This window comes from Halichoerus grypus, chromosome 12, assembly GCF_964656455.1.
Source record: "Halichoerus grypus chromosome 12, mHalGry1.hap1.1, whole genome shotgun sequence".
Taxonomy (NCBI): Eukaryota; Metazoa; Chordata; class Mammalia; order Carnivora; family Phocidae; genus Halichoerus; species Halichoerus grypus.
Window position 1 is genome coordinate 53,808,992 of NC_135723.1, and position 19,184 is coordinate 53,828,175.

Here is a 19,184-nt window from a genome sequence, read left to right on the forward strand (position 1 = left end):
TACAACCAAATTTCCAAAACTTTCCCTGCTTCCTGAAAACAATTATTATTGGTATTTAAGACATTTATTTTTAAATGTTATTTTGTACACTACCAGGGTTTTATCATGATAGCAACTATCCATGGTCTCCTAGATATACTAATGAAGCTACTTGTTCTCAACAAAATATGCTCATTGCATCTATGTCTATTTCCTAATTGACTACATTCTCAGTTAATACACTTTGAAGCAGAGGTGCATGTTAAACTTTGACCTTTTTCTGGTTTGTGGCCTTTCCAAACTTTTGCTTTCTGCTTCCCAAAGACAAAATGAAGCAGTTTAACAATTATTTCAACAAGAAGCGAGACATTTGGAATTGGTCTCTTTCATTCAAGTCACCTGTCATGTCTGGGCCTTGGTTTCTTTTCCGGTAATATTTAAATATCCTCTGGAGCTGCTTCTATCACATTCATCTGTAAGCATACTTATTGAAATTTTACTAAATGTATCCTCAGCATTGTAGGGGCTTAAACCCTTGGCCTTTGCCCTCAAAGAGCTGAGGGCTACCCTGGGGGCAGTGGGGGAGGGGGCGTGGAGGAGGGTGGTGTTTTCATTGTGATTGTATGAGCATTCGAGGGTTACTGATTGAATGGTCAGTTGAGAAATGCCAGGTCCTAGAAAGTGAGGACCAGGAGATATTTTATATCTGAAAGAGACCTGTTAAAAATTCCAGCAGCATTTTTCCAAATGTAGACTAAGAGTTGATTTAGGAATGCAGAGCAATGCACAGGATACCTACCTAGATTCTAGACTTGTTCTGCAGTATAATTGGAAATATGAACTTTCTGCTCCACAAAGGTGATAGGGAAGGGGGAAAAAAGTCTATAGGACACTGTTTTTTCAAATTCTGGAATGCTACTAGAATTTTTTTTTTAAGGGGCGAGAGTAGGAAGAACTAAGTATTTTTTTTCTTGAAGCTGTTTCAGTTAATGTAATTAATTGATATTCAACTAATACATATTAATATGGCTCTAAAAGCTGTTGGGCCCAGACAAATAAAGAGTGTCTAAGTCGCCTCCCCATGCCCAACATTGTTTCTCCACCCTCTGGAGCACTCTACCCAGCAACTGTAGGTAATGCCTGGCAGGGGACCTCGAGGATACTGGTTGGATCATGGAGGCAGTGTTTTATCTGAGTGGTCAGTGCTCAGTGTTATTAAACACTTTTAATAAAAATGCTCATTTTTCTGTGTGTGTGTGTGTGTGTGTGTGTGTGTATACACATTGGGTCATGATAAAAAAAAAAAAGGTGTGAAAGCCACTGTTCTATAGGCAATATGAGCGTAGGAAGGAACCTTTTATTTATTTATTTTTTTTTAAAGATTTTATTTATTTATTTGACAGAGAGAGACATAGCGAGAGCAGGAACACAAGCAGGGGGAGTGGGAGAGGGAGAAGCAGGCTTCCCGCAGAGCAGGGAGCCCGATGTGGGGCTCGATCCCAGGACCCTGGGATCATGACCTGAGCCAAAGGCAGACGCTTAACGACTGAGCCACCCAGGCGCCCGGAAGGAACCTTTTAAACCAACTACTTCCTCCCAAGAAGAGATCACTCTGACAGGCCTAAGGTTGAGAATTATATTGAATTTATATTTATCCTTACCTACATAGAGAATGATACTGGCTTTCCATTTACCATGGTGATATCAACTTCTTTAATTATGTTAAAACTAGAAGTATAACGATTTAAAGGAAAATATTAAGTATATCATAGTATAGGTGTTTCATAGCTTAAATTAGGAAGGTGCTATAAGAATAAACTGTCTCATCTAGCTAAACCTTCAATTAGATAAAATGATGGTACCTGAGAAGTGATTAATTTAGGTCCCCAGCCCCAATGGCTCAGCCGTGGTCTTATGGCTCAGCCGTGGATGAGAAGCTTTTGGTTCATCACAAAAAGCAAGGCTGGTTAACTATCAAAGGGTAGCAGAATATGCCATTCCAAAATACGGCACTTTGGCATATATTGATTATTTTGAGCTGTAGGCACTTGAAAAACAGCAAATGCAGAGAGAGGTTCTCTCAACCCACCTTATCTGTCTAAAGACAGATCCCCTAAAAGGAACTCAATTATCATAAATCTCCCAGGGAGTTTCATCAACCAGGGAAAACAGACTCACAGAAGAGGAGACAACAAGCTAAACCACACCCAGAAAACTTTTTCACAAACTATCATACCTTCCAACTATTTGGCTACTGGCCAATTTGTCTTTCCTAAAAGTTATTTGCCGTCCCCCTAAGAGGTCTACATCCCCTTTTCCTATTAGGATATTTAACCCTGAAAAAAAAAAAAAAAAAAAGCTATTTAACACTGAATTTTAAGCCATTTTGGTGAGTTATTCATTTCTTCCTGGGTTTCTCCCATGCATACATGACGTATACATGTTAATAAAATTCTGGGGTTTTTTTGTTGCTGTCAATTGTTACAGAAGTCTTTACTAAGAAACCAGAGGGGTTTTCCTCCTCTACAGTGTGTTTCATGAATACCAGAATTACCACTAATAGAGGGTACAGAATATTTAAAAGACTTTGTAGATCTATACTGAATGGATAAGCATTCTTTTTAAAATCTGTGGTTCAGAGCCAGTGACACTGTCCCTCTGAAGCAGGTTTTGTAAGGTAAGAAAACTGCCAAGGAATGCCCCAATTCATAAGACTGCAAAATGTCTTCCTTCATTTGTCATAGTGAATTGAAAAAAAAAAAAAGACTCAAGAATAGACGGTTTATCTGTAAATGCAAGAAGCACTTTTGAGCTTCTATATTGCACATGGTGGTGGTGGTGGGGGAGGCAGGTTATTTAAGGATCTTAGTCTCATTTTTTAAAGAAGGGGTAGACAATACTATGTAATTCTTTATTTGAAGTGCTTTGTCTTTCTGCACTGCTGGCTTTGTCATCAGCCAACGTTGCAATTACTTTAACAAGCAAAGGAAATGCCAGTCAAGTGCAGCACCTGGGACCTCCTCACCCTTGCAACACATTAGGCCTCGAGCAGGAGACAAAACACGCTCAAGGCTGTGTGTGGAGCCCAGGTAAAAAAGGGAGTGGGTGACTGCGAGCCTGGGTGTGTAAGAGCGCCTTGTTCCTAGGGCCAATGTTTATTAGCAATTCACTTCCCCCTTTGGTACACTTAATCAGGCGCTTATTATATTCCATGGTGTCATCCTGACTTCAGGACTTTAAAGGACAGCTTTGAAGACTACTCAAGTGCATTTAACATTAAAATGCTTTGTGCAGCCAGATGTCAATTCCACCTGCCCAGAAGCTTATGCTGAACTGTGACCGGGGCTGACCCAGACGGAGCTGGGCTTTTCTTCGCCTCCAGAATCTTGTGGGACCGGTAAGAGCGAGAGGTCCGCCAACCACAGGGGCTATTTGCCAAAACACGATGCAACCTTAGAAGGTGGGTCACTGCTCGGTTCCAGCAGCCAGCCAGAGACAACAACTAAAATGGAAGATCCTTCTCTGTGGCAAAGCAGGCCTCTTATTTGAAACGGAAGGCCTGAAGGAGGGAGGTGAGCAAAGAAAGGAAAGGCGAAGGCACTGCTCCTAGAAACCGGGTTCATTCAAACCCGGAGGACAGCAAACCCCGCCTCCCCACGCCGCCGCCCGCTCAATCGCCAAGCGCTCCGGGTGTGAGCTCGCCCCGCGGGGAGCGGCTTGGAGCCGAGGAGGCGGTGGCAGAGGTGGTTTGGGCAGCCCCGCGCGGCGGATAGGCCCAGACAAACAACACCCATTCCCCCTCCCCCTCGCTTAGTTCAACTCCCACTCGGCCCCGGCCACGCCCTGCCGCCACCGCCCCCTCGGGCAGCTTTCCGCTCCGCAGCCAGGCCTCGGTCGGGGGCGGGAGGGAAGGCGGTGCCTGGGATGGGCCGCCGCGGCCAGCGGAAACTACAAGGGCCGAGAGCCTTTGCGGCAGCGACCCGCCCCATTTCTCCCACCACTCAGCGCGCGTCACCAGGGGCTCAGCCAATGAGGACCGAGCCAGGGAAAAAGGGCGCCCGGGTCCGGATGCGCCTCAGGAAAGCCATGCTCCCTGCGCAGGGGCAGCGGGCAGTTCACCCGGCGCGCCGAGTAGTCGGTGGTTCGCAAGCCCGCTCATCCGACCCGCTCGCTTCCCTTGAGCGACAGCCCTACTTTTTTCTTTAGTGGCAATTCCGAGGGATGCTGGAGCAGGTTTTTGAGGGGAGGGCGCTGGGAAATGAGTAGGGGGCGGGATATCCTGAGACAACAAGTTTGGCTGTATGGAGGGCCTACCGGCAGCGAGCCTGAGCTAGAACGCCGAGAGAAGGAGCACCGGAGAAGCCAACGGAGGAAAAGAAAAGCGGCTGAAAGGCTAACCCCGAGAAAGGGGGTGGAGAGGAGGCGGCCCCAGCGCCCCGGCCCCCGGCAGGTCGGCGGCCAATCCGCTGGGGGAAGGGGTGGAGAGTCGGCGGCTCCGGCGGAGAGAGGCCGAGGGGGGTGGGGAGTCGGCCGGGCTCGCGCCGCCCTGGCCCCGCCCCCGGCCCGCGCCGCCGCCCGCGCCGCGCGCCGCCGCTGTCAATCAAGGGCGAGTCAGCCGGGCTCGGGCGGAGAGAGGAGCTGCTACGCCACAGCCCAGCGGCGGCCATTCGCGGAAAAAGAGGCAGAGCCTGTGCCAGCTACAGCCTCCTCCGAGCCACCGCGGGCGGGCGGGACCGGCCTCTCCTCCCGCCTCGCCCCCACCCCCACCCACCTCTATCCCTGTGTCTCCGTCTGAGGGTTTGTCCTGTTAATGCGGGATGAGCGGTACGTATTCTCCACCCCCCTCGGTCTCCTTCACCGCCTCCCTCCCCAGACCCTGCTCGGTTCTCCCCCCTCCCCCGGGGCCGCTGAGATGCTTTAAGGGGAGGAGGAGAGGAAGGGAGGGTATCAGGGGGTGGGAAGGAGGGTTGTGTTTTGTCTTAATGTCTGAGAGAGAACAACCTTCTGGGTGTTGCTCTGGAGCGGATGGGTCGGGTTTCAAACCACGTTTTGTGATATCCCCCTCCTCCCTTCCCTCCTTCTCCCCCACCCCCTGCCGGTGTGCGTGGATCGCGGGTTTATGGAGATTAATGTTCAGGGGGAGGGGGAGAGGAGGAGGGGGGAAGACGAATAATAATAATCCTAATAACCTGTTGTCGTGGGGGGGGGGGTTTGTTGCAGATCAGAAGAAGGAGGAGGAGGAGGAGGCGGCGGCGGCGGCGGCAGCAGCAGCGGCGATGGCTACAGAAGGAGGGAAAACCTCTGAGCCAGAGAATAACAATAAAAAACCCAAAACCTCAGGCTCCCAGGTAAAAGCAAACATATAAAAAAAATTCATCACGAAACGTTAGGGGAGAGAGGGAGTTTTGTCCTTTAATTGCCCAGAACTGAAGAACAGAATACAAATGTTCATCCACTCAAAGCATCCTTCTGAGAGTGAGGAAGTTAAATTGTAAATTCATAAAGATTTCACATGTTTGAGGGATAACGTTGTTTAAAATTACATTAGGAACTCAGACTAGTAGAAAACGGTGTGTATTTTCCCAAGGGCATTTTGAATTCATGAGAATATACTTTAGAAAAGTTTGTTAGACATTTCCTTTTATTTGAACTTTATATTACAGTATCTGCTTCCTTATTCTTCTATCTTACTGCTTTTGTTACTATTTCTTTTTTATTTCTGTCACTTCCTGAGTAAGTTCTGAAATGTAGAGCTGTCAAAATAAATAAATAAATAAACCCCTTCCAACTACTGGCCTCCACTAAATCCGCCCACTTTTTCCCCCCCCCCTCTCCTTTACCATCTCATTTTGGGTAGGACTCTCAGCCCTCTCCTCTGGCTTTACTGGCAGCTACTTGCAGCAAAATAGGGACTCCTGGTGAAAATCAAGCAACTGGACAACAACAAATAATTATAGATCCAAGCCAAGGATTGGTGCAACTTCAAAATCAACCACAACAGCTAGAACTGGTAACAACACAACTTGCTGGAAACACTTGGCAACTTGTTGCCTCCACTCCTCCTGCTTCAAAAGAAAATAACGTTTCTCAGCCAGCTTCTAGTTCATCTAGTTCTTCCAGCAGTAATAACGGGAGTGCATCTCCTACAAAAACTAAATCAGGTAATTCTTCCACCCCTGGTCAATTTCAAGTCATACAAGTACAAAATCCAAGTGGTAGTGTACAGTACCAAGTGATCCCACAACTTCAGACAGTGGAAGGCCAGCAAATTCAAATCAATCCAACTAGTAGTTCATCTCTACAGGATTTGCAGGGTCAAATTCAGCTCATTTCTGCAGGTAATAATCAAGCTATACTCACAGCTGCTAACAGGACAGCTTCTGGGAATATTCTTGCTCAAAACCTGGCAAATCAGACCGTTCCAGTCCAAATTAGACCTGGTGTTTCAATACCACTGCAATTACAGACCCTTCCTGGTACTCAGGCTCAAGTTGTAACAACCCTACCAATTAACATTGGAGGAGTGACTTTAGCTTTGCCAGTGATAAACAACGTGACTGCTGGAGGAGGGACTGGACAGGTTGGCCAGCCTGCTACTACTACTGATAGTGGGACTTCCAATGGGAGTCAGTTAGTTTCCACACCCACCACCACCACTGCTTCTGCCAGTACTATGCCGGAATCTCCCTCCTCCTCCACTACCTGCACAACCACTGCTTCAACATCTCTGACGAGCAGTGACACATTAGTGAGCTCAGCAGACACGGGCCAGTATGCAAGCACATCAGCCAGTAGTTCCGAACGCACTATTGAAGAATCTCAAACACCTGCTGCTACTGAGTCTGAAGCACAGAGCTCCAGTCAGCTTCAGTCTAATGGAATACAGAATACACAGGATCAATCCAATTCTCTTCAGCAGGTGCAAATTGTAGGCCAACCTATCTTACAGCAGATCCAGATCCAACAGCCTCAGCAACAGATCATTCAGGCTATTCCACCGCAGTCATTTCAACTGCAGTCAGGGCAGACAATTCAGACCATCCAGCAGCAGCCTTTGCAGAATGTTCAACTTCAAGCAGTAAATCCGACTCAGGTGCTTATCAGGGCTCCAACTTTAACACCTTCAGGGCAAATCAGTTGGCAAACTGTACAGGTTCAGAATATTCAGAGTCTTTCAAATTTGCAAGTTCAGAATGCTGGGTTATCCCAACAATTAACCATCACCCCAGTGTCTTCAAGTGGTGGCACAACTCTTGCTCAGATTGCTCCTGTGGCTGTTGCTGGTGCCCCAATAACTTTGAATACTGCTCAGCTTGCATCAGTGCCTAACCTTCAGACAGTGAGTGTTGCCAACCTGGGTGCTGCAGGTGTTCAAGTGCAAGGAGTTCCAGTTACAATCACTAGTGTTGCAGGTAAGTTACTATGGTCTTTTCTCTGTAAGATCCTTTCATGTAGTTTTTAATAACAGTTACTGCTTTTCTTTGCTAACTCTTAGATTTGATGTAGACCTCTGAAATAAACATAATCATAAGGAATCTAAAATCATAGGAATATTATATTAACTGCCATGAATATCGTCATCAGTGTGACCCATTCACATCTGTACATTTTAATATTAGATTTTCCGTGTAAAATTTGCTAGACACTTTTAAAAAGTTATTCTTCCATGGAGCAAAACTTCTTGATTAGAATCATAATTGTCTTCTGTAATTTAGAGATCATATTTGAATACACTTGAACTCTTCAGAAAGAACTCTGATAAAAATGATGTTTATATCTTCTTTAAAAGAAAGGTTTAAAGCTGAATTAGTATACAGTTGTGAATCTGTTGAACTTTAAATTCTACTTTGTAATAAGGCTAACTTTTTCTTAAATTGGAAGTTCTGCTTCAGTATCTTGTTGCTCATGCTTTTGCGTTTTATTATACAGTGTTTTAAACTAGATATTGATGCAGGTTAGAGATACAGTTGTAAGTTACAAATTGATTAATTTTTATGTCTGTTTTTCTGCTAAAACCAGGATTTTCCCAGGATTTTGAATAATTACTTACATATAAAATTATACCTAAATCTTATGGTTGTTATATTATTTTCAGGTATTTTTAGTGTGAAGTTGTTGAAAAGCAATTAAAAATGAAATAGAATGTCGCTAATTTGAATTGTAGTAAAAGTTATTTTAAAACCAATTATAAAGCGGTTGTTTGTTATGCATATAAGGAGATTTCTGAAGTATTTGGAAAAGTAGTCTTATTATTTTAAATTTTCTTGGTTCATCTTTTTTTTTTACCTAATAATACCTTTGTTTTCTAGTAATTAAACACTTTTTACTGATTCTGATTTGGTGAAAACCTAGTTGTGGTTTTAGCGCCTTTGATACTGTCAGATCTGTTTAGTTAAATATTTTTATTTTGATAATCTGAAATGAATAAGCACGTCACTTTTTAATGATCTTTCTTGAAACAGGTTTCAGAAAAATTATGCTAGGGTTTTTGTTTTACAGTTAATACCTAAAGTAGATGTATATATTTATAATTGGATGTTGTCAGATAGAGTTCTGTGATGAAGAACAGAGATTATGTGTTTTATTTAGATGCCCATTACCTCTAAACCAGACCTATCCAGTAGAATTTTCTGTGATGATGAAGTGTGGTATATCCTATCCAGTGTGTTAGCCATGTGCAGCTATTGAGTGTTTAAAATGTGGCTAGTGCAACTGAGGAACTGAATTTTTAATTTATTTAATTTCAATTTAAATAGCCACATGTGATTAGTGGCTTCTGTATTGACAGCACAGTAACCTAATCAAAGTATTTTGAGTGTGGTACTTTTCTCCCCTAAAGCTATTGCAGCACAATTATATAAGTATTTCTCTGGATTACAATCCATAGCATGCTTGCTTTGTTCATACTCTTTTCCTAAAAATTGACAACATCTTAAGTATTAATGAAAAATGTCTTTTTTTGATGGGTTGAATGACAGCTTGCATTATCAAAAGTTACTTTAGTTACATTTTGATTTGCCTTTTAAGCATTAGTTAGTGAATTATGATTAAGAGAATTGAATGAGTTATAATTTAGGTTAGGAATAGTTAATTCTTCTGTACTGTAATTGGTATCAGTTACAACCCAGAGTTTCCACCTTACCCATTGTGAGAGCAAGTCATTGATAAGAGTGTGGTCTTCTGACTACCTAACTCAGATTTACTTGAATGATGCATTATTAGGAAGGCAGGATCCACTTTCTGGAACTATAACTTTTGGGGGTGTGGTCAAGGAATTTGCTTTTCAAATACACTTTCCAGGTCATTCTAAATCTCATTGAAATTTGAGAATCAAGGATCTAGACATCAGTAGTGAACCGTAAAGCAAAATATGGAAGCAGATGGGTGTTGGAGCTAGTTCATGTGTGCCTCATGGAATGGATTTTGATGGCAGAGAGAACTTAGAGTTTTTATTTCACAAGCATATTTTGACTAGCCACATGCTGAGCAATCCCAAAAGGTATGTTTAGTCTTCATTTTCAGAGCTAATTTTTTTTTTTTTATTATTTAAGGAGTTTACATGATTTGGGTATCACTTAAGTGTATCAGGAAATTTAAACTTTACCAAGTTGGATTTTTTTCCTCCTGAAACCAAAGATTTAAAATTTCGTTGATGTTAAAGAGTTTATGTTGTAATAGATACGCTCAATCATTTTAAGAAGATAGCCATGTTATAAAGCCCAGAATTGTACTAACTTCTACAAGTCAGTGCAATTAATCTGGGCCTAGATATATAGTGCACATATATCCCTTTTATAAATGAACCCCGTAAGTTCTGATCTTTTACTTTGTATCCCCACCTTTTGGTACTTTTTAATTATTCCATGTATCTGTTCCTTCCACCTAAATTGTATTATTTAATTTTGTTTAATTAATGGGAAAATTTTTGCTCTGAATATTTATGACAACTATTACTAGGCTTGAAAAAATTATTAATAGTTGGCTTTGACAGAATGTAATGACTAGCTCAATAACAACGGGCTAAAAGTTATCAGCCATCCTCGTGTCACTCTTCAAGAGACATGGGAAGAGTCTGGATGATAGGAAAAAAAAAATTTATATGGTAATCAAATGAAACCAGTTCTTGAAGCTAGGGAGCTTCATACTTGATTTTATGAAATGAGAATGTTAGTGACAACCCAGGGGGAATCTCTTTCCATGATAATGAATTCAGCATAATGTGTTTCTGTGGTTTGGTCTCCTCTCAGAATCCTGACTTCCAGGCTGAGTATCTAGCATTTAATTAGTTGGAATTGTAGTAGGAACTAAGTACATGTTCCCCCTACATACTTAGTGTTTATTTCTTGTTGGAATTGTGAGTTTGACTTTGACGGAAGGAAAAGCAGAATTCCCTTTTTAACAACAAAGGTAACATCGTACTGCTGGTTTAAGAACATCCTTTGTTTTAACTAAGTGACGAAAGTAAGATTTTTGCTCTAAGAGAACTACCTGTTTGCACAGTGTACTCAGGTAGCCAACGAGCCTTAGATAAAATGAACTTTAGGAGTTACATCTCCTTAGTTAAAAAATTTAGAACATGTAGGGACCATTGATATCTAAATCTGTAATTAACTTGCATTGACTGGGGATTTGATTTGGTTTTGGCCTTAATCATCCATCTGTTGTAACAGGTCATGTTTTTGCTTGATGGATGGGTATTTCTTTTTTTCATTTTAATGCCAGTTCACATTATTAGGCTAATTCCTACACAAAGGAAGTTCAAACTCAAAAGATGTTGGTCGCCCTTCAAGAACTTGACTGTCAAACCTTCCTTTACTTTTGGGGGGATTTAAAGTATGAAACCTGGGGATGTAGCAGAATCAGGAATGGGAAGGCCAGTTCTTCATAATTAGGGAAAATGGGGGCCAAACAAAATAATTGACATTTGTATTTAGGGAAAATGGGGGCCAAACAAAATAATTGACATTTATATTTAATTTAGAAACCTAACTAGTAGAATCAACTTCTTACACCAAACTTTTTTACAGAGCTGCTAAAAGTAGAAATTGACTTGAATTTTAATACAAATATGATTTTTTTTAGCTATATATGTTCTGTTAATTTGGATTTTTTTAGGCATCTTAAAATAAGATACATGTATCATACATATATACAGATATATAAACATATGCACGCATTTGTGTGTGTAACTATACAAATGCCTCCTGTGTTTGGTAATTTTTTTTTTAAAGTCAGTTTGCTCTTGTAATTTTATTTCTCTAAAATCTTATAGTACTGTTTATTACATATTGAATTTGTTATGAGGAACTTATATCTTGTACCCTGTACAAGTAATTTAGGTTCTGAATTACCAAGTTGGTTTTACCCATTAGATGATGTATAGCATGACCTTTAAGATTTGTTGGTGATGACATAACAGTATCATTACTAATTTTTAAGTTTTTCATGGAAGACGAAAACATATCCGTTGTAAAGCCACATTAATTTTTAGAGGGCATCTTTGAGAAGGATTTCAGGATAGAGAGGGGCGCAAGGGAAAATAATTTTAATTATCTGTTTTTTGAATCTGAATCAGGGAACATATAATAAGTAATACTTAATATTGGAGCAGGCATAAAAGCAAGTTGGAGAGGAAAAAGAAGGAAGCTTGATTAAGAAGGAAGATGGGAAAGTGCCATACATAGATCTTAAAGAAATAATATGGATTTACAGGATGATCGAATTCTAGTTTGAAAGGATCTTTGAGGTTGTCACTCACCAGTTGTAGCCTTTTGGTATCGTTGCTGAAGTATTTATAAAGGAATTTTGTATCTTTCTGTTACAAGTGAGAGCAGAAATATGGGTAAGAGGTTCTAGAGTGCTACATGAAGTACTTGGGGATGACATAGTAATAATTGAGGGGGGACATGTGAGCTCTTCTGTACTTTAAGATTGGATGTTCATAATGCCTGTCAGTTTGCTACCTAATGAATGAGCAGATTGTGGCAAAGGGAAACCTGTTGAACCACAAATTGCTTATGTATGTAATAAAGGCCTAATGAAATTGTAGTTAACTAATGTAATTTAAATATAATTGAGTGTCTCTCCCTCTCCCTCATTCCTTAGTGGTATTTTTAAAAATGAAGAAACTGAAGCCCAGAAAGATGAATTTCTTGTACATTTTGGCAGAGTGAGGACTGGAATCTTGACTGGCGCTCCAGTTGTCTTTCTGCTCTATTGCTGGCTTTGTTACCCAAATCTTTTGCTAGTAAATGAGTACATGTAGTTGAAGTTTAGGGACCAGACAGGGAGAGTAGCTTGACTTGGTCTTCTCCAGATGGATTGTGTCTGTTGTCATTGGATATTCAGCTTTAGTATATTGAATATAGTGTTGGTAAAAGCACAATTCCCTAGGTCTCCTTGTTATTGAGTTTAATGGTGGAATCTTAGTGGTATTATTTTGTCCTTAAAAGAGCAAATTCAGAACTTAATGAGATTAGTACATTCTGTATGTAGGTAAGCAAATCATTAGGCTGTCCAGATACTGTATCTTTTCTCAAACTATATTTAGAAATGGCTTTTTTTTTTTTTAATGAGACTTGTGGAGGAAGAAAACATTTATTGTTTACCTTACTGTGTTAGGTGCTAAGATAGGTATTTTTTATGTTATCTCATTAAAACCCATAATATCTTTGTTAGATGGTCTTATTGTGCCTATTTTACAGATAGCCTCATGAGCTTTAATTTAAGAAAGTTTGCCCTCCAGTAAGTGGTAGAACCATGATTTAAAATCATCTGTGATTCTGAGGTTTTTGTTCAGGAGACATAAGGTAAAAGGATGAGTTCACAGGTAAAGGCTATTTTTCACCCTTTTGTGTCTGATCTGTCCTTACATCCCATAAAGGGTAGGTGGTTTTGAAAATTGAAATGCTGACTATGCAGTTAAAGTTTGTTCTAGTCCTAACATTCTGTGGCACTGACAGACAATTATGACTAAAAGTGGTAAAAGAAACGGTGAATAGAAACTCTTGTGGCTGCATGGAGATCTCTGTGTTAAACTCACATTTTAAAATACTATACGTGGAAGGTAGAAGGAAGGACATAGGATTAAGAATGAAAACCAAGAGCAGCTTGACATTTTAAGAATAATGTCAGGAAAGGAGAAACTCATAATAAAGTAGGCTTTTAAAATAATTCTAAACAACTCATAAGGCTTCAGATCACAGCAAAAGACACTTACTGCTTGAGCAAAATGGTGCAATATGAAGAAAAGACAGAGATACTCTACTGTGCCTCTGTTAACCAGCAAGGAAAATGCACTTCTAGCTGAAATGACTATGGCTGTAATTCACTGAGATTCTTTGTTCAAGGTAAGTGAGAAGATAAGGGACATTTAGTTGCTTTTTGGAAGTCAGAATGATCCGGATAAATGCCATCCTCGGGTCTGAAGGAACTTTCAAATTCAGTTTCAGGCCAGTATAAATAACTTAAAAGTTACACAGCATGGAAGAATTGAGCATGAATTAAGTACCTCACTTTCTGAAAACATCCTATATTGCAGACAGATGAGTTTGATAACATCTTTAACAGAGTCCCTGAGTGGATTATCCAGTAGTTGGCTTCTGAGCATTTAAAAAAGAATTCAGGGATCACTGGGAACCCGTATGGGTTCACTAAGAAACTAGGTTTATGTATTCTTCCTGTAGGGTGTCCAGGTGAGTATAGAAAAGAAATAATGTCGCCACAATGTATTTTGATATCAGCGTTGGTAGTCATGATTTCTTTAAAGGCCCATACCTGGTTGCTCAATTACATGAAAAATGATTGTCTACTTCAGTGGAAGTCGGTGGTGGTATTGCATAAGGTTCTATCCTTGATATAGTCCTGTTGAATATTTTTTACAAATACTATAGTGAAAGATGGCCTATTTAATTAATTTAAAGGTGAGGCAAAGCTGGGAGACTTTGCTAATAATTATGATGGGGATAGATTTGAGATTCAAAGTGATCTTAATACTCTGGAATGCTGGGTCAGAATTATCAAGATAAATACAATAGATCCTCTGTTTAAAGGGGTAGGGGAAATCGTATACCCACAAGATGAAAAACCTAGGTTGGCAGCAGGACATGTGAAGGTGATTTGGGATTTATTGGCTTAATATGAACTAAGTAGAGTAAAGCTCCTCCTTTATTTTGTGTTTGTCAGACCATTTCTGCAATATTGTATGCATTGCTAGGTGTGGCACATTTTAAATGAGACACTGACAAACTGGCAAGCATATCAGGAGGGATTGCTGAGATGCAGAGTGTGGAAAACATTTCATTAGCAATAATTAAAGAGTGGGGGGTTTTATTGTTAAAACAAGACAAGGTGTGACCACTGTCTTTGGCTTTTTTTTTTTTTTAAATCTGTTTTGCTTGGCCCTGGGAAGCCAATAGAATATGTATATTTACATACAGGGACTAGTGCTGTAAAATACTGGAATGGTTTGTTTCAGAGAGTAGTGCTCTTCCTGTATTAGAGGCTGGATGTCCATCTCGCAGAGACAATGCAGAATGTAGAAGAATTTCTTGTACAGAAAGTTTGATTAGGTAAACTGTAAGTCTTCTAATCTAAAATTGAAGATTCTATGAATATTTGATTATATGGTCCTATTCTGGGTATTTCCATCCAGCATATGGTGAGAGTTCTCTGTCTTAGTTAAACTTAATGACTGACCAAATATTTACGGATTGGGGGGTGGGGATTTTGAGGGTCACATTTACAGTTTTTCTTGGAGTATAATTAAGGTGAATTCTATTAAGTAATAAGTATAATAATTTAATTCATAAATAGATTTCTGTTCTTCAGTATTTGTTAGACTTACTGCACTCTTAGATGCTATTTTTCTATGTTACTTGCACTTTTATTTGGTAACTACCAAAGCATTAGTATTTTAAACATACATTTCATTGTCCAACATTGATTTCTAGTTAAGATATTTTATCTCAGTAGCTCTTTAACCATGTTTAGTTATGTTTCTGATACTGTCACTTTAGTATGAACAATGTGATTACTTTTTCTTTAGTGAAATTGGAGAACATTTGGAAAATCTAGGATTCTTACAGAGTTCAAACTCTGGAAGCACTCACAGCTTCGAATTTGTGAATTTACTCCTTGGAATAAACAGATCCAATATCTCTTTCTTTTTGGTGCAGAATATGTAGCATATAGGTGTTTTTAAAAAAATTATGCAGAAAATACTAAACCCATCAGGCAAGATCACCATGCATTGTATTTTCACATCAAGATAAAATCACAGTTTTCCACAATCCATTGCTAAAATAAAAAGGAGAAAGGCTTAAAAAAAGTCATTTGAGACTCGAGACCCTTTTAAATAGAAAGAGTATTAACTGAGATACATGAAGGTTCTCTTTTCCTTAGGTATGGTAATACAGTTAGGAGTAGGGACTATCTGCTTTATCAGAGAGGTGCGGTTCAAGTAGTAGGTTTATTCCTACTGCAGACGTACGTACTGAGAGGCTTCCTAGAGCCCAGGTATTTTGTGTTCTAGGTGATAGTCGGGTGTGGCTGAAAGAGGAGACAGGAGAGGCAGAGGAAAAAGAAAGTTTATTATACTCACATGTGCTAAAGAGACTGTCACTGTACACTGAGGGGGTCACATGAGAGGGAATGCCAAGGGATGGCTTAGCTAAGCAGCTGGGGAACAGAGAGAGGGAGGACCCCTGGCCACATGCTTTTATTGGGGGGTCAGGATGCACTACACAAGAAAAGACATGAGGGGATTTCATTTAAATGTTACTAGGTCATAGGGGAAGATAAGAAGGGAAACTATGCTGCAGGAGGTCCCCTTATCATGCTGGTGCACCTGATTGCATGGGCGGGGTGCTTACAGCTTGCTTGAGAAGATGTATATGCTGTAGGAAAACACTTTAAAATTTATACAACAGGACTAAGAATTAGAACTCCTAAGTTTTTGCTCAGGTGCTGCTCCCCATAAGCTTATCCATCCTGGGCAAACATGTTATAATTGGAGTTTTGTCCTTTTCTCATTTGTAAAATAGTATTAATTCCTTCCCTTTTTATCTCATAGAGTAGCAAAGATACATGACATAGTACGTACAGAAAAAGTTAGAATATTCTAAAGAAAATTCTACAGTTGACCCTTGAACAGCATGAGGATTAAGGGTGATGACCCTCACATAGTTGAAAATTAGCATGTAGCTTTTGACTCCCCCCCCAAATTTAACTACTAATAGCCTACTGTTGCCTGGGAGCCTTACCGATAACATAGAGTTACTTAACACATTTTTTATGTTGTATGTATTATATACTATATTCTTAAAGTAAACCAGAGAAAAGAAAATGTTATTAAGAAAATCATAAGGAAGAGAAAATACAGTAGGAGAATGAGTAGTTTTAGATGTGGATATTAGCTTGAGTTAAATACCAGATGCAAAAGAGAAAGTTGTATAAAAGGACTATCAGAAACCTTTGAAGTTCAGCTAAGGATGGAGAGAGGTAATCTACAGGTGGGAAAAAAAGCAGTGTGTTTCACTGTAGAAGAGCTAAGTGTCTGCTGCATGCTCTGTCTGTGTTAGACTCTGAAAGTACTCACTTGTCTTAAAAGGATGCTCATGGTGGGGAGGTGAGGCTTACATGCATGAAACAATTACAGAGCAGCTACAATTGCATATGAGAGTTTATTCTTAAATACTGGGTTTTGAGATATGGAAAACAAGTTAACAAGAGTTCAGAGACAGCTGAGATCAGTGGATTGGAGTAAACAAGGAAGGTTTTCTGTGGTGAAGACTTAAAACAGGCCTCGAAGATTGGTTTGGAAAGTGGACATTTGAGACTGACGATAGAGAGGTGAAGAGAGTGGATGTCTTGAGCCAAGCAGCTGAAGTAAAAAGCATAAAGTCCTCACGAGGAAGCAGGGAGCTAACACAGCAAGTGGCATTCTCTCGCCTGAGCTCCATAGCAGTGCAGTGGTCTTATAGAGTAGCTCAGAGTATCCCAAGTTAGCAGCCTGTCACCTCTGCTTCAGAGAAGTTGAGTGTTTATTGGATTGTTTCCTAACGTGTTGTTTGAAGAAGGGACTCTGCCAAAATAATAATAAAAATACGTTTGAAAAACCTGAATCTAGTGGATAGAAGAGATTGAATGGAAGGATTGGCAGAGCAAATGATATTATTAAAGTGTTTATAGATAAAAGTGTGGAGAAGTTAGAATCAGGAGGCCAGTAAACAAGCATGTTGTTGGAGTAATTTAGTCATGAATTCACAGTGGCCTTTAGAAAGGCTATGGCAGTGAACTTGCTTAATACAAAAAACAGGTTGTCAGACTTCCCTTTAGTACCAAGAATGTTGACCTGAAAGAAGTGGTAAGGGATTAGGTAAAAACATCACGTTTGCTGGTTCTTTTCCTCTACTCCATACCAAGTATAGTAACAGGCATTAAGAAACTGAAGATGAAGTGAGACATGTTTGCTGCTTTCACAGAATATATTATCTGTTGCAGAGACATACTGTATTTTATTTCTTTGCTTCTAAGACGTACTTTTTTTTTTTAACATTTTAACATCTTTGAATTTGAAATGCATCTTACAGTCAAAAGCATGTCATAATTTAATTAGCAGAAATTTTTTGTCCTTACAGTCACTTACATCTTAGACTCAATGGGATATGATGAATATATAGTTAATTAAATTACAGCGTGGCATTTGGTTTATAAAGACTGTGAGTGAGGTGTTATAGAAGCCCACAGGAGAGAAAAACTGGTTCTGCTTCTAGGGTTCCAGAAATGTTTTCATGGAGAGGGTTATAACTGAGCCTCTAAGGGGGCCTTAATGGATTACTAAAGTTTTGCCAGGTCAGGATGAGGAGGGCCATTTTAAATGGTTATGTTGGATTTTACATGCAGTTTGGAAATCCATTTAAGGAGTTTTCTACAAATGTTACAAAATTCGGACTGGGATCAAGAAATATTAACACACATGAAAGGCGAATTGTAAACCTATGGGCAGGGGCTGTGTCTTACCTATTATGGTATTTTTCAACTTGCACATTGATGAATGTTGCTTGGTATTTTATAATCCTGGTACTGAACTAGGGAAAAGGACACAGGTGGAGAACTTTGATTTCATAGGAGAATGGGATCAGTAGGTCCTTGGAATAGATTCAAGATGCATACTTAAAAAAGGAATGAGAGAGTTTATGTTCATAAAAGGAAAATTGATTAGTAAAATGAAATAAAAGGAACTTATATCTGATTGTTCCATATGTTGTGGTAGACAGTTACAGGTGAGAATCTTAGCAGTGAGGGGAGTTTTGAGGAGAATCCAAAGGTATTTAAAGTTTACAGGTTGTTTCTGTCCCTCTGAATTTATTATGTAGGTGCCTCATAATGTAGCCAGAGAGGGTTTAGTATAGTTCTGTAAATAATGAGTCAAGTCACCATAGCTTTTTGTTCACAGAAGTGGAGCTGCTTTTGCACAGGAGTATAGGAACCAAATAGTGATCTGTGCTGTGGTAAGTGGGTACCTGTCCCTGGTGTGGGGGTGGGAGGGGTGGAACATCCTTTTTTGGCTGTAGTTGAGGGTGCCTAGGCTGAGGAGTTGAGAAAGAAGAGGGAAGAAGAAAAGAGTAGGTGCATATGGTGACAAGTACTAACTGAATTTATATAGGAGAAATTATTATACTTAAAGTGGTTTGTAAATCCTATACACTTTTGCATATATTTAAATCTACATATGAACCAATTTGAGGTGTTAACATTTGACAGGTATTTGTCAGAAATGTTACAAATTATGATAATATGCTTGTTGAAGCAGTAATTGGATTATTTTAATTTTATCACAATTGTGGTTTTATTAATATAGTTTTATAAAATTAAAACACATTGTATTTTTATTTCTAGAATTTCTCTCACCCTTTGTTCTCACTGGCAGGATTTCAGTACCTATATTGATTCTAATGGTAGGGCAGGTATATGGTTTTGGTAATCTCTTAATACACTTTTATTCATTTTATGGACTCTGCTGGGAGACTGCATTCATAAATTCAGCAGCTGGGTACTCAGCATCTGTATCATGAGGCTTGATGTGTTCCTTATATGATCAAATAACATGGGATTGAACTCCCTCTTCCATAATGTTTTAATGGGGAAAGAAATTAGTTCATTTTTCTTTTATGAATGAAACAAGTAAAAGGGTTCTTTAACTC

General features: G+C 39.7%; 1 protein-coding gene across 2 annotated transcripts in view; it reads left to right on the forward strand.

Moving 5' to 3' along the window:
• The first annotated feature begins 4,050 nt into the window (after window positions 1–4,050).
• Window positions 4,051–19,184, forward strand: part of SP4 (Sp4 transcription factor) — an 87,982-nt gene continuing 72,848 nt past the window's right edge. The window contains exons 1-3 of one of the 2 annotated variants that reach the window (XM_036113139.2): window positions 4,051–4,803; window positions 5,200–5,327; window positions 5,837–7,391. In XM_036113139.2, the coding sequence (XP_035969032.1) occupies window positions 4,797–4,803; window positions 5,200–5,327; window positions 5,837–7,391 (1,690 nt within the window). In that variant the 5' untranslated portion in view covers window positions 4,051–4,796. The remainder of the gene's footprint in view (window positions 4,804–5,199; window positions 5,328–5,836; window positions 7,392–19,184) is intronic. The other variant, XM_036113137.2, reaches the window with a different exon arrangement.